The 15,217-nt window shown below is 43.5% G+C and overlaps 1 protein-coding gene across 7 annotated transcripts in view; it reads left to right on the forward strand.

Moving 5' to 3' along the window:
• Phactr1 (phosphatase and actin regulator 1) overlaps positions 1 to 15,217 on the forward strand; it is a 455,390-nt gene that overhangs the window by 369,617 nt on the left and 70,556 nt on the right. For 6 of the 7 annotated variants that reach the window (XM_029468518.1, XM_029468519.1, XM_029468520.1 and 3 more), the window contains 2 exons: positions 4,853 to 5,020; positions 7,237 to 7,443. In XM_029468518.1, the coding sequence (XP_029324378.1) occupies positions 4,853 to 5,020; positions 7,237 to 7,443 (375 nt within the window). The remainder of the gene's footprint in view (positions 1 to 4,852; positions 5,021 to 7,236; positions 7,444 to 15,217) is intronic. The other variant, XM_021179969.2, reaches the window with a different exon arrangement.

Here is a 15,217-nt window from a genome sequence, read left to right on the forward strand (position 1 = left end):
TTTAGGAGAGACATATGGGATGGCAGGGAAGAGGACACCCACCTAGTCAGCCAGATCAAATGTATCCACCCAAGTGACCAACGGAGTGAGAGATGTCACAGTCAGATTGCCTTCACATCCCTCCCAAGCATTAAAAATTCCCTGCTAAGTGCTTGGCTTGAAAGTGGTATAGTATATTGATGTTGGTTACACTGTTTCCACTTTAGTGTATGTGATAAAATGTAATCATGTAAATATGTAAGTGTTACTTTAAGAAATAACAGCATAATTCTTTTTTAGTATATGTATATATTTATTTATTCACGTCTCAAGCAGCATGACTCTCTCTAAAGAAAATGATTCTTTACTTTTGCAACTATTCATCTTGGTCATAATTAAGATTATAGATTTATCCTATCTATTGTGTGGTTTTTGTGTCCTATATATATACATATATATATGTATATGTATAGATATAAACATGCAGGTGGATGGATGGATGGATGGATGGATGGAAATATATATGGATACTAGGTGGATAGATGAATGGATATATAGGTATGGTGTAGAGATAGGAAGCTCAATACATAAAGATACTTAACATTGTTAATATTGAAGACCTTCCCAGAAACTATGTGGTCTATAAATTGCCAATAGCTGTCAAGTAGAAAAACCTTTGGATAACTTCACAAGAACCATTTATGTGTCCATAGACATTACAATTCTAATTACAGAAAAACCCTATGTAAGGTGGCCTTGTCGACTTTGTTTTCATAATTCTATAAAACACTGTGATGCCTTTGTGATTTAAATATCTTCATCATTACATTTTACAGCACATAGTTAAATGGGAATAATGCAAGCAACATCATATACTACACTACCTTTAAGCTAAGCAATTAGTTGGGAAATTTTAATGTTTGGTAGGGATGTGAGGGGCATAAGTAAGTAAACATTTAGAATTATAATTGAGCTCATAATGGTAAGATTTTTTAAAAGACAATTTTTAAAGGCTTTTTAAAAATGTGTATTGGTATTCTGTCTGTCTGTGTTTTTACCACAGGCATGCAGTACCCACAGGTGCCAGAAGAGGGAGTTAGATCTCCTACAACTGAAGTTACAGACCCATAGTTAGCCACCATGTCAGTACTGGGAACTGAACCTAGGTCCTCTGTATAACAACCAGTGCTCTTAGCCACTGCATCATGTCTCCAGCACCAACACACAAAATTTTGCAATCAGTAAGACCTCAGCCATGAAAAGTAGTCACAGAAAGAAGAAAGTGCTTCTGTTGGGGAGGTTGGAGGGGTCGTCATTATCTTTTACTTCTTTGTCTATTTTTTAATGGAAATGTGTATTAACCAGTCACAACAATGAAAATTCTCAAGATAACCCCTCTGCAGAGCATCTCAGGACTTTGTGACCTAGCAAAAGTCGCTTTTCATCCACAGGAGCTCCATTTTGAGGGAGTGGAGGCATCCCAAGAAAAGAGAGCCAACTGTCTTCTCGGTTGGCTAAGTCCCTAGGAAGACTGTAAACTGACTTCTTTTTTTGCATATATACAACATATATAATTGTTTAATGATGTTTCTATTTTTACTTATGTCAGATAATTCATCACTTACGATTCTACATGATTATTATCTTACTTTTTAAGAAGAATTGAGAGTAAATGATATTATATTACCATAATTGGTAAAAATTTCTCCTCCCAGGTTATTCATATCTGCTTCTTTATTGCTGTTTAAACTCTAAGGAGTTAATCAATCCACTTGGAAATATATGTTCCCTGAGCAAAAACAGTTTACTACATTACAAATAAAATAGAGCATTGATGTTCGAACGAAAGTACACAAAACTCATGCCTCATTTATTAAGATGAAATATTGGTGAATCGAGGCTAAACATTATAAGCTCTTAGCTGTTTTTGTATCATATAAATATTTGTGAATATGTTCTAAGCAGTCACTTAATGAAATCCAGAGTCACCAGCATCACCCAGACAAATGCAACTGCAGCTGCGCCCTTTCTCCCAGAGTTACCCGTGTGGTAATTTCAGATCTAGACGCAGGCAGCCATCATTCAACAGCATCAGTCATCCAAGAAGCCAAGTTTGGTGATTGCAATAAGACCCTTTCCTCCTCAGGTGGCCTTCTCTGGGGCTGTGAATATGCTTGGGACATCAAGCATCAGAGTGGCCTCCTGGGGAACCACCGAATGACAGCTGTGTCACCATCCTACCAACTGGGGATTTCTAGCAGAACCACTTCTCACGGTATCACGTTGAACATGATAAATAAAAGCATGTTGAGAAGACTGGGCTACTATAGGGTCACATTAACACCGCACAGCTCTCCCCATCTTGCAGTTTGCAGCTCAGCTGTGTTAATCTCCACGGCATTGGCCTTAAGGTCCTGCCCTGCTCCTGTGTTCTCATGAAGTAGTGGTAACCATATCTTTCATCTCCAGGACAATAGCATCTACTACTATTTAGGATGTGCAGAAAGGTTGAGTGAAAAGAAGAAAATGAGATCCAGCGTAGCCCTCCAAGGCCACTACTGTGTGGGACTGTCTGCTTCAACGAGTATTTAGATATTTCTCCTTTTTTTAATGTGTATAGAGGATCAAGGTCAAACACTGTAGACCCTTGAACTATGTGCTGCTTAAGGCCTGTTGGTTTCATAAAGTACTCTAGCAAACATACATTTTATTGACTGCAATTCTGATGGGGTAGCCTGAAGGATTTCCATGCTATCAGGTATCATAGATGTATAAAATCACAACATAGACAGGAAATTTTTCTCTCTCTCTCTCTCTCTCTTTCCAGTTTTAAGTCAGGTCATTGCTTTACAAAGATCTGTTTCTGAGTGGGCACGACTTTATCTTTCATCTGGGTGTTTATTCATCTGACTGAAAGAGCTTTAAGTCCTCTTGAAAAATTAATTTGGCTTTAATGCTCAGCTATCTAAGACTCCCTGGGTGTCGATGAAATCGTGCTGGAGGGAGTTTTGATTTAACAAATGGCCATTGAATGGGAGTCTTTGATCCTCGATCTGGGGTTGTCAGCTCTAGGCCCACTGGGGGACTGAGCTTCAAGCAGATCAAAGTTGACATGGTTGGTGGTTGGCACCAAAGAATTCTGGTACTTCCCAGCTGCTTCGGGCTGCTGCTGCCTGTTAGGTAGAGAGTGTAGATTTTTCCTAGACACTCATTCACCCCAAATATATGATGAGGACAGGGAAACAGTCTCCTTCCCTGCCGAGGTTGCACATTCTCACTGCGTCTCTGCTCCCTAATGCTTTTTGGGCTTTGCTGTTGTTTGGTGTTCTATTGTTTTTCTTTCACTGAAATTAGATTTTTTTTTCATACAATATATTATGATTATAGTTTCCCTCTCTCCTGACCCCTCCCTCTCCCAGTTCCTCCCCACCTCTTCTCCCATCCAGATCCACACTCATTCCGTCTGTCATTAGAAACAAATAAAAAAACAAACAGGTATCTGAGGTTCTTTGTCTCTTGATAGGAAGTAGAGGACTTTGCTTCCTTGGTGCCCTCCATCTCCTCTGGCTTTATACTCTTTCTGCCTCCTCTTCTAAAGAGCCTCCTGGGCCCTACGGAGAGTGATTTGGTGGAAACATCCCTTTTAGGTCTGAGCCTTCTAGGATCTCTCAATCGTGGCATGATGGCTGGCTGTGGGTCTCTGTGTTTCTTCCCACTTGCTACAGAAAGGAATTTCTCTGATATTGGCAAAGCAAGGCTCTGATCTATGCATACACCAAATGTCACCACAAGCCATCTTATTGCTACCTTCCCTTAGCAGAACAGCATCATCTGTGTTTCCCCCCCACCCCCAGGTCACTGTCCTATCTAGTCTCAGGTTCATGGGCCACCCAAGCAGCATTGCGGATGGGTTCTATCTCACGGAGTGGGCCATGACTCAAATCAGATAGTGCTTGGTTACCTCCAAAAGCGTTGGGTCGCTACTGCACCAGCACATGTCACAGGCAGGTCACCATTATAGACTAAAGGTTTTGTACCTGGGTTGGTGTTCACCTTTCTCCTTTGGTAGAGTACAGAGCACCTTCCAGTACCAAATATTTGCTTTTAAAACATGCACCTTCAGTAGGGGTGAAGGCTCTATGTAGATGCCAGCTTGACTTCTCCGTGTTCAATGAGTTGTATCCATATTGTCTTCAGCAATAGGGCCTTTCTGTCAGCTTGTGGAGAGCTACTAATGGCCTTTTAATATTTTGTTCACTGATGTAGAAATTCTCCATCTTGGGTCTCTGTTGCCTGCTAGGTTTCTATATCTTTCTAAAAATTCAAAGGAAAAAATAATTTTTCACTCATTTTTCTTAATATGTATATGGGCTAGGAGACGCTTGGTGGCTAAGAGGCCATAAAACATCCTTGCAGAGAGGTCATAAAACATCCTTGCAGATGACTGGAGTTGGGAGACTCACAGCTGCTACTCACTACAGCTCTGGTACCATCCTCTGAAGTGCCTCCCTCTTTGGTCTATTGTCACCCAAGCAGCCAAGGTGCCTCTCTCTGGAGCAATCCTAATGGGCACAAAGAGAGTCCCTGCCAAAAGATTGGCATAGCTCATGTCATGATAGCCTGTTCTGGTCTCATAGGACACACCCATGCATAGACACAACTAACTACACATGATTAAAAATTCAGTAAGTCTATGTGTATAAATTGTTTTCCTCTTAAAAGACTTACTAAATGGGGCTCTCTCTAAAGGTGGTGTCAAGTGCAGATAGTAACCTTGATAAAGATGGTTCAGAGCATCTTGACTTGTTAGCAGCCTTGAGTGTCACTGTGAGGACAGACCTTATCTGATACTACCATCTCTTCCTTCCCACAGATGGAGAACTCTCCATATCAAATGAAGATGACTCCCTGGAGAACGGACAGTCCCTGAGCTCCAGCCAACTCTCTTTGCCTGCTCTGTCGGAAATGGAGCCTGTCCCAATGCCCAGGGACCCATGTTCATATGAGGTGCTCCAAGCTTCAGACATTATGGATGGACCAGGTAATGGCATGGCACAGGCCTGGGGTGGGTCCCTGATGTCGCAGTCTCCTGGCAGGACTTGGGATGCTCATTTGAACTCAGGGAAACTGGCCACACAGTTTGTCTATACATAACTGAACCTAGGAAAACACAAATGCTATCTTCACGGGATGCTTTGTAGTCAGTAAAAGCACTTTTTGTGGCATGCGTCACTTTAATTATTTAAAATTATTGTAACTTGTTTTATAATATTGATGGTTTAAAATCTTGTTTGTTTTCTGACACTCACCTTCGTTAACATAAATCAAAAGGATCCTATCTCTCTCTAAGCCTGTCTAACCCAGCTGCTCCAAAGGCCTGACCACACCGTTTGATTTCTAGTCCCAATATACCCATCAATAATCATTCCAGATTAGTAAATCTACTAGATGCAGACAATTGGCATGTTTGTTAAATTGTATACAATTTCCCAACTAAGCTGGAGCCTGCCTATAGATGGATTTAGATGCCTTTTGATTATTTGCCTCTCTCTTTGGTCCATTGTCATTCAGTGGCTAATTTGCCTCTCTTAGGAGGTACAGAGACCTCCTAGTCAGCCCAAAGATAATCTCTACCAATAGAGAGGCTCAGCACATGGCAGGAGATAGCCTGGTCAAAGAGCCTCTAGGACTACCTGGTGTGTGGGTGAAAAGGTCCTGTCCTGGTGCCCCTGTCTGTGGCATCCATGTGTACACGTTGCTCACATTTGGGGAAGGTGAGAGACTGTTTTCCCAAGTCGGTTCCCACACTTACCTGTGGGACCAGGCCAGCTATTGTTCAACAAGTAATTAGAACAATGTCCCTTGCAGTGGGGGAAAACTCTGGGTGTCCGGGGTTCTTTGCAGGGTTGTACTGCTATGTAGATATTATTTCTTCCAGGGGAGAAGGAAGGCAAGAAGTGGGGAGGAATCCTGTATAAACTCCCTGCTTGTAGCAGTCATGGAAAGCAGGGGGACAGACAATCAACGGAGCCATATTTTGTTTGTCCTTTAGAATTTTAAGCAAGGATATTTTTTTAATCTCAACTTCCCTTGAACCATCCAACTTCCCATGCACTACTGGAATCTGGCAGTTAGGCTGTTTTAGTGAAATCTCTTACCCCATCAGACTCACAGAGTTATACTGCTACTATGTAGAATACCAGCACAGAAGGAAGCAGTGGGTACCACCCCATGACAGCTCAACCAAAGAAGAGATAAGTTGCAGTAAGACGGTGAGAGTCAAGGTGCTATTAGGCTGCTACAGTGCTTGCCTAGCATGCACGGATGCCCTGGATTCAATCCCTAGTACCATGTACTTAGTCCTAAGGCAGGGTGGTACGTGCCTTGGGATCCCAGCACTCAGGAGGTAGAAACAGGAGAACTGGAAGTTCAAGGTCATCTCCTGCTACAGAGTGAGTTTATACCATCCTAGAACAGAAGAGACCCTAGAGAGAGGAGTGTGGAGGGAAAGGAAGGGAAAAAAAATAAAGATGATAAGAAGTCTGATAAACAGGAAGTAAAGGAACTGGACAAATTAAAAGGCATAGCCTTTGCACGTCCTCTGCCTTGTGAGAACGTGCAGAGCCAGGCTAGGCAAGAGTCTGCCCTTCGAACTAGAGTCCTCATTGAGACCCTGACTCTTGGTCCTGACCATTCCAGAGATTAGAGGAGCCGCCACCAAAGTGTGAGGGTGTCAGCTTTGCCAGATGCCACTGGTATCCCAGACCAGAGAGCAAGAAGACCCATTGGACAATACCAGTATGAGTTTGTGGCCTGTCTCTCTCTTCTCTCGGAACCCAAGGGCAAGTTCTTTTCCATTTAGGGGACTTGAAATCCTTCTTCTACTCCTGTTAGCTGTGCCTCTGGTCTCCTGAGTCACTGGGTAGAGCATCTGCAATCTTTGGATGATGCAGGCTCAGTTTGAAATGGTGACATTTTTTCATGAAAACATGTCCTTGCTCCTCCTCCCCCCCCCCCTTGCTCCTGCTCTCCTTCTTTCTTCCTCCCCTTCTGCCCCTCCACACCCTACCTGCCTTCTTGGCTTTCCTTTGCCCTTGCTTTATCTCTCTCTCTCCCTCTCTGTGTTCCCATGATGGCCTGCAGCAGGTGGCACTCTGCCGTCATGTTGGCTTGCCAGTGTCCCTGTCCTGTGTCCCCCAGCTGGCCTGCACTGCGTTCGTGTAATGTCTCCCGTGTATCATGTGGTTGTCCCCTCAGTGTCTGAAGAGAGTCCCTCTGCCAGTGAGTCTGGAGTCCTCCTGTCCCAAGATCCTTCAGCCAAACCAGTTCTGTTCCTGCCCCCCAAAAAATCTGCTGCTTTCCCTGGAGACCATGAGGAGACCCCAGTGAAACAGTTGTCCCTTCACAAGCAGCCCCCGGCCCTGCCTCCCAAACCCACTGCCCGGATTGCCAACCACTTAACAGGTAAGTCCAACATCTGAGGCGCACAGCCCCTCCCTCCCTCCCTTCACGGGACAATTTCTTACTCTCTCATTCTTTTTATCTGAGACCTGAATACACATCTCTGAGAAGATAGCCCACGGGGTGTTTGGGTATTTGTACGTGCTTGTTGGTACATGAAGTCATGACCAGGATTTATGTCTCTGTGTCAAGAAGCATTTGATATGCAATTGCCGGCCATATGCTAAGAGCCTTCGGTGTTATCTGTCGTCTGTGTATCTGTAAATATGTACATTGTATTTATGTGACCAATTCAAGATTATCGCCCATCTGGGTGAATTAGAATCAATGTCAAAATGTTTACACAGACGAAAAAAACAAGTGCTTTGCTCCTTTTGTAATGAGTCTGCGAAGGCTTTAAATGTTTGTAAGTTATTGATCTAAAGTCTGGAATATTTCTGCAATTAAAACTAATTTTATTCATTTACTGTCAGTTCTCTTAAAAAAGAAAGAACCGAGGCATGATGGTGCGTGCCTGTAATCCCAGCACTTGGGATGGGGAGGCAAGAGGATGAGCAGTTAGAGGCCAGCCTGAGCTACATGAAACCCTGTCTCAAAAAGCAACTGCAATAAAATAGCCAATCAGGGTGTGGGGATAGCTTAGAGGAAGCACAGGCTTAGCAGAGTTGCTCAAAAATGTTTTTTTTCCTGTATTTTTGCTCTGTGTGATTAATGAATGTGCTCAGGTAGAGAGCTGGGTGTGTAATGAAATTGCATTTCACCATGTGTGATATAATCAGACCCCTATCAACTGCTTTTGTACAACATACTTTGTGGAGTTTTTGTTTGTTTTTTTTTTATCATTTTATTCATTTACATTTCAAATGATACCTACCTTCCCGGTTACCCCTCTACAACCCCCCCCCCATCCCATTCTTCCTCTCCTCCCTCCCCTTTGCCTCTATGAGGGTGCTCCTCCATCCATTCACCCACTCCTGCCTCACTGCTCTAGCATCCCCCTATGCTGGGGCATCAAGCCTCCACAGAACCAAGGGCCTCCCCTCCCACTGATGTCAAATAAGGCCATCCTCTGCTACATATGTATCAGATGTATCTGGAGTCCTGACTCTCTCCATGTATACTCTTTGGTTGATGGTTTAGTCTCTGAGAGCTCTGGGTGGTCCAGTTAGCTGATATTATTCTTCGTAGAGGGTTGCAATCCCCTTCAGCTCCTTCAGTCCTTCCCCTAGCTTTTCCACTGGGGTCCCTGGGCTCAGTTCAATGGTTGGCTGTGAGTATCTGCATCTATATTGGTGAGGGGCTGATAGAACCTCTCAGGGAACAGCCATACCAGACTCCTATGGGCAAGTGCTTCTTAGCATCAGCAATTGAGTCTGAGTTTGGTGTCTGCAGATGGGATGGATCCCTGTGTGGGGCGGTCTCTCAATGGCCTTTCCTTTGGTCTCTGTTCCATTTTTGTCCTTGTCTTTCCTTTGGAATGACAGGAATGTGTTTTTTTCAAATAGTGTCTAAGTGACCTTTATGATATTTTACACGTGATGGTGGAGGAAAGTGGGAAACACACTCACTTATAATAGACAGGGTGAAGAAGAGAAAGTGGCTTCTCCAGGGCTGGCAGGACAGTGGAAGCGTGATCGGAAGCTGGGCATCCCACCCGTTAGCTATCGGTGTGAGTTATCATACAGTCCAGCATCCACAGGGACTCACAGCAAACTGTGCTCTACCGATGTCCCCATCCAACTCAGTTGGGTGCCTGTGGCATAAAAGCGCTGTTGGCTCTCTAAGAACCATTTAATACATCAGTTTAGTATCCCAACATTATAATTCACTGAATATCAAAAGGAAAATAGGCCACCGTCCAAGACACAAACCCACTGTCTAGCAAAAATCAACCATCACTCTACACGCTGCCTCCTCGCCTGTTCTTTGTATAGAACAATGTGGGAGCTGAACCTCATCGTATTAGTAACTATTCCACCGTGTGGTTTTATTAGCTTTTTGGTGCAGATCAAGGGACTCTTCTGCATTCTCTACTGTAAAAAATACAACAGCAAGCATCTGTAGTAGTCTCCCTCTGTCTTTTTAAGGTTTTCCCAGGGAATTTCTAGGATTAAAACTACAAAGTCTAAGTTATATATACCCTTTAGGCCTTGGACAACAAACACCCCTTAAGAAAAATTCAATAGTGTACAGAATAAACCCTTATATGTACATATTATACATATTTGCTCAACATGCCTTCCATAGACAGAACACTGTGTTGTTATCAAAGTGGACACAACTCTGTACTTGTTTAATGAATGCATATTCCATGAGTTCTCTGTAGACACAGGTTCTATATCGATGTTTCAGCCACCCCACACATCAAAAATATTTATTAGAAATTTTATACTGAATACATCCAGACCTTTTTCTTGTCATTTCCCTCAACAGCATGGTGCTACAGTTATTTCCCCAGTGTCTGAATTGAACTAAGCAGTGTCATTTAGAGATAATTAAGTATCGGGGAGGATGTGTGTGGGGTCTATATAAATACTATGTTATTTTGTAGAAGGGGCTTGAGCATGCGTGGATTTGGGTGTCCACGGGAGTGCAAAGCCAGGTCTCTATAGAACCCAGGGCTGGCTGTGTTAAGAGTGCTCTAATAAATGCCATTCAGAATAGAATCATGGTTCAGTACAGCCTCACAGAAGGCCCCTGAAGAAGACAGAAGTCTGGTTGACATTTGCAGAGTGAAGAACATTTGTAAAGAATTAGGGAATAGATTTCCAAGAAAAAGACTCTGGAAAAGGCTCAGAGGTAATGATATGTTAGGTCACTTCAGTGGCTCAGCTGGGATAAAGACTCCATTAGGGTTTTATTAAAACCACTGAGAGACAGGGTTCACCCGGTAGTAGCCAGCAAAGAGTTTATTTCTTTGGAAGTAGCAATGTTGAGGCTGGGAGTGAGGGGTATGATGGAGTGGGCCTTTAAATTATCTTCCCAGAGAGGACAGTCATGGTGCTACATGCCTTTAATTCCAGCACTTGGGAGGCAGAGGCAAGCAGATTGTGCTGTTTTTTAGTCATGCTTAGTCTATAAAGGAAGTTTCCGGCCAGCCAAGGCTATATATTGAGGCCCACTATTAAAACAAAACAAAATAAAATAACCTTCCTGGGTCATCGGGTAGAATGAACAGAAATGGGAAACAGTTGGAGACTTGTCACAGATGCCAACAAGGCCAGCTGTGCACCATGCACCTCAACATTACTAATGGCATTGAGCAGAATGACCTGAGCCAGGAAGGCTTCTCTTGTCAATGCAGTGTGAGCTGACAAGAATCCATTATCAGTAGAAAAAGGAGGAAGCCAGTAGATAGGAAAGAGTAGCTACAGAATATTTATTTCATGGCACCCTCCAATTTATTTAGTTATCTAGTAAATGAGAGAATATGGCAGCCTTGCTTGAGTGGAGCGGCTATTCATAGGACCCTGCACGCGAGGGACTGAAGATCTCTCTGAGTGTGTCTATATGATCTATGAACATCCGTACCATATAACTTGGAGCAAACTCATAAAAATACATTATAACCTTTTCTTGTGCGTAGTTGTCTCTTAAATGTGGTAAAGATAAGATCGAGAGAGATGTTCGTGTCTAGGGACTGTCGAGCTAGTGCTATCCTTTTAGATCTGAACTCCATTAGACTTGCTTAATTTTCATAAATGAGCAATCAGTCATAATGAATCTGCATCACCATGAAAGGCTCTGCTAACCCCGTTCTGTCGCTAATTACACCAGAGACATCTGGGCCATGTCAGAAGGAATTAATCAACTAAGAAATTCCAGAACTCTAAATTAAGATTCGTGAGTGACTAGTATGTTCTCATGGTTGTTGTTTTGTCCATGTGTTGGAAAGTAATTGTTGGGCCATTGGCAGGCACCAGGCTTGATTAAAAGAAGTGGGAGTGTTACCCAGCTTCCCAATCAGAGAGCTACACACAGAACTAACTCTTCTTTAGGATTTAATTCTACGTCATCAGGAAAACCACAATGGACTTGGGGAATGTGTGTCTTACAATTCTCTATTCTTCAGTTGAGCAGAGAAAAGCCCTCATTCTTCCTGTATTCTTCATGGACCCCTCTTCTATCTCCTCTTCTCCATCATCAGCCTGCCCAGCAGCACATGGGCCAGAGTTGGAAGTTGTTGGGCATCAGAGTCTTACCTTTCTGGAGGCAGAGTCCCCAGTAGAGCTAGCTGCCTGTGTTGTGGATGTGATCTAAGGTGAATGAGTCTCGGAGAAACGGGTTCTTAGTGGAATGATGGATGGCCCCAGAGGGAAAGTGTGATCAGAGCTGTCTCCTGCTTTTCTAAGACTCCACAATTGTTTCCTTAAGCATTCTTACCCAGGAGCTATATGGTAACCATCACATGACTATAACCAGTACCTTCTGTGTGAAGACCCCATGAGGAGCAGACACCCCATACGTGGTAGGTGAATGCAGAAGAGAGCATGGTTTCAAAGGATAATGCATGGTGGCATGGCTTCACGACCTGACCTCACATTTGGGTAGCCACTGGGCAGCTAGCATTACAAGGTACCATTAGTCCTATCTCCTTCTCACAGAAGATGACCAACAAAGGATATGAAGATGGTGATTGTAGTTAGACTGCCAGGAAATCAGCTTTGTGGATTTCGGATCTGTGTATGTTTTCGTCCGTTTAAGAAATTAGAAAACCTGCTTCACCACTTATATTAGTCTGCTCAGGCAGCCATGCCAAATCACATAGGCTAGATGTCTTATGCAACAAAACTTAACTCTGTCAGCTCTAGAGAGATGGCTCTGTGATCAAGAGCACTCACTCAGGGGACCCACATTCAGTTCTCAGCACCTACACAGTGGCTCACAACCATCCGCAACTACAATTTCAAGGGACCCAACACCCACTTCTGACCTCTGAAGGCATCAGACATGAACATGGCACACATACATACATGCAGGCAAAACACTCATGTACATAAAATTAATTTTAAAAATACTTAAAAAATTTTTATTTCTCATAATTTTGAAGGCTGAAATCCAATAATAAAAAAATAACACAAATACAAATAATCACTGTTGTACTTAACATAACATTCCCAGTGTGTTAGGTATCATAAGTAACCTGGAGATTATTTGAAGTATACAGGAGGTGTGTGTGTAGACTGTGTGTACACATTAGCCATTTGGTGTAAGGAGCCTGACCATCTGCTTGCTGATGTGGTTATGGCAAGAACTAAAACCCCTCAGATACCAAGAAACAACTGTACTCTCAGCAAATGTAAAGCAATTGCTCATTTCAATGTGCCATGGTATCTGCAACTACAATTTGGTCTAACAAACAACATCTGCCCTGCAGAACTTTCCAGTTCCAGCACTTAGGCGAGTCTAGTGAGAATAGATGCAATGATCATTAAGCTGAAACCAGTGTTCCTATTTATAGCGCTCTCTTCTCTCTCTCTCTCTCTCTCTCTCTCTCTCTCTCTCTCTCTCTCTCTCTCTCTCTCTCTCTGATTCTGTGGGCACTTTCGTTGTTCTGTAGTCATATTTGAATACCTAATTTCATTTTGTTGCTGTGTTGCTCTCAGATTAATATTCCCTTTATCTCTCTCTCTCTCTCTCTCTCTCTCTCTCTCTCTCTCTCTCTCTCTCTCTGACATTCTACCTTCATGCCTCCCCGCCTTCAGCTCCCCACAGTGGTGTGTTTCACCAAAGATTAGAGTACCATGAACTTGGGCTTCATCCATTCCACTGAATGGAAAAAAATAATTGCTCATAACACAAAGGCCATATATGGAGGTGGGCAGTTTACACTTGTTGGTATCTGATGCTGTGAAGATGTTCTGTGTTCTCTTAGGTCAAGTTCAGGAACAACTGGGAAGCGCAAGTCTATTATCCTTATGGTCCTGGAGACAGAGGCTTGGCTCACCAGTCATGGCTAAGAGAGGAGCATAAGGGTGGTTATGAGGCAGAAACGGGAGCAAGGCAAAGGCTCTCTGGTGGTTCTATAGAAAAGGGAGCAGGGTAAAGTTAACTGTATGAATTGGCTGGAGTGAAGCCCCAGCAAGCGTGCACCAAATAGGGTTCCTCTAGTTGCCTGGTATCTGCTGGGGATAGTGAAAACAAAAGAATACCACTGTACCCTACAGTCTACATGCCCGGGGGAGGTGGTGTGGCACTTAGGCTACTCTGTATTGCATGGCCATGCCAAAGACAAGCTCAGAATGAGCCCTGGCTAGCTCTAAACATGGGCTGGCAGCAATCAGAAAGGCTTCCAATATATCTAAACTTATAACCACCGGAGATTTCAAAATAAAAGTGTAAGTAAGGAATGGGTACGTTTCCTGGGTTGACTTCACTATACCAATTTCTCCATATTATCTAATCTTGATCTTCTTTTCTGAAAATACAAGAATGACCCCCCCCCACCCCTGCCACCATGTGTGCGTTCGTGTGTGTGTGTGTGTGTGTTGGGGGATCTGCCACCATGTGTGCATTCGTGTGTGTGTGTGTGTGTTGGGGGAGGGGCACAGTTAGATTCCCACCAAGTATAGGTTGACTAAGCCTGCATGTACTGTTTTAGAAAGAGGCTAAGACTGCCTGAGATAGGATCTGCAGGAGGTAATCACTATGGGAAACACTTGGTGTGGAGACCATATGTAAAACAATTTTGAAGAAAATAGTGGTAGCAGGTGTGCATTAAATGTGAACAAGCAGCACAGGCCCCAGGAGGATGTTTATGAGGGTCGCTATGCTCAAGAAATAGCAAGTAGTCCTTTGGGGCAGTAATGCAGGATTCTAGTGGCATAGCAATGAAGGTTAGGGCTGAAAACCAGGAGCCTTGAATGCCAGAAGCCTTTGCCTTTGTAAGAGGACTGGGGCATCCTTTGTGGGTTCTCGGCAGCAATTCCTTGATTTCAGCTGAACATGCCCCCTGGAAGCTCGCATAGATAAGATGGACTCTGATTCCATTAGTTAGCTATATATTGTGTGTGTGTTTAGCATTGAACAAAAGCTAGTAAGTGTGTCAGCCTGCTACCCTTGTGTCTTAGTTAGGGTTTTACTGCTGTGAGCAGACACCATGGCCAAGGCAAGTCTTATTAAGGACAACATTTAATTGGAGCTGGCTTACAGGTTCCGAGGTTCAGTCCATTATCATCAAAGCAGGAGCATGGCAGCATCCAGGCAGGCATGGTGCAGTAGGAGCTGAGAGCTTTACATCTTTATCTAAAGGCTGCTAGCTTCCAGGCAGCTAGGATGAGGGTCTTATAGCATATACCCACAGTTACACACCTACTCCAACAAGGCCACGCCCACTCCAACAAAGCCACACCTTCTAATAGTGCCACTCCCTGGACCAAGCATATTCAAACCATCACACATTGCCTCTCTCCCATCGACATCTTTTTCCAGCTTTCGCTTTACTTACACTACCATGGCTTAGGTTACATGGCAACCAGGCCATTCTGCCCTGGTTCCAAAAGCTTGCAATCAACACCAAGTACATGGTGATAAGGAACTAGGGATGGTGACATCTTTGGGTCAAGACTGACAAGAAAGAATGAGTTCTGGTGCTACAGTTCTTCTCCAACAAGACTCTGGCATACTGGCCAGCACAAGCCACATTTACACTCAGGCTTTAGCACTGGGCACAGATTCATACCACTTCTTTTTTTTTTTATTACGTATTTTCCTCAATTACATTTCCAATGCTATCCCAAAAATCCCCCATATCCCCCCCACTTCCCTACCCACCCAT

Source organism: Mus caroli, chromosome 13, assembly GCF_900094665.2.
Source record: "Mus caroli chromosome 13, CAROLI_EIJ_v1.1, whole genome shotgun sequence".
Classification (NCBI taxonomy): domain Eukaryota; kingdom Metazoa; phylum Chordata; class Mammalia; order Rodentia; family Muridae; genus Mus; species Mus caroli.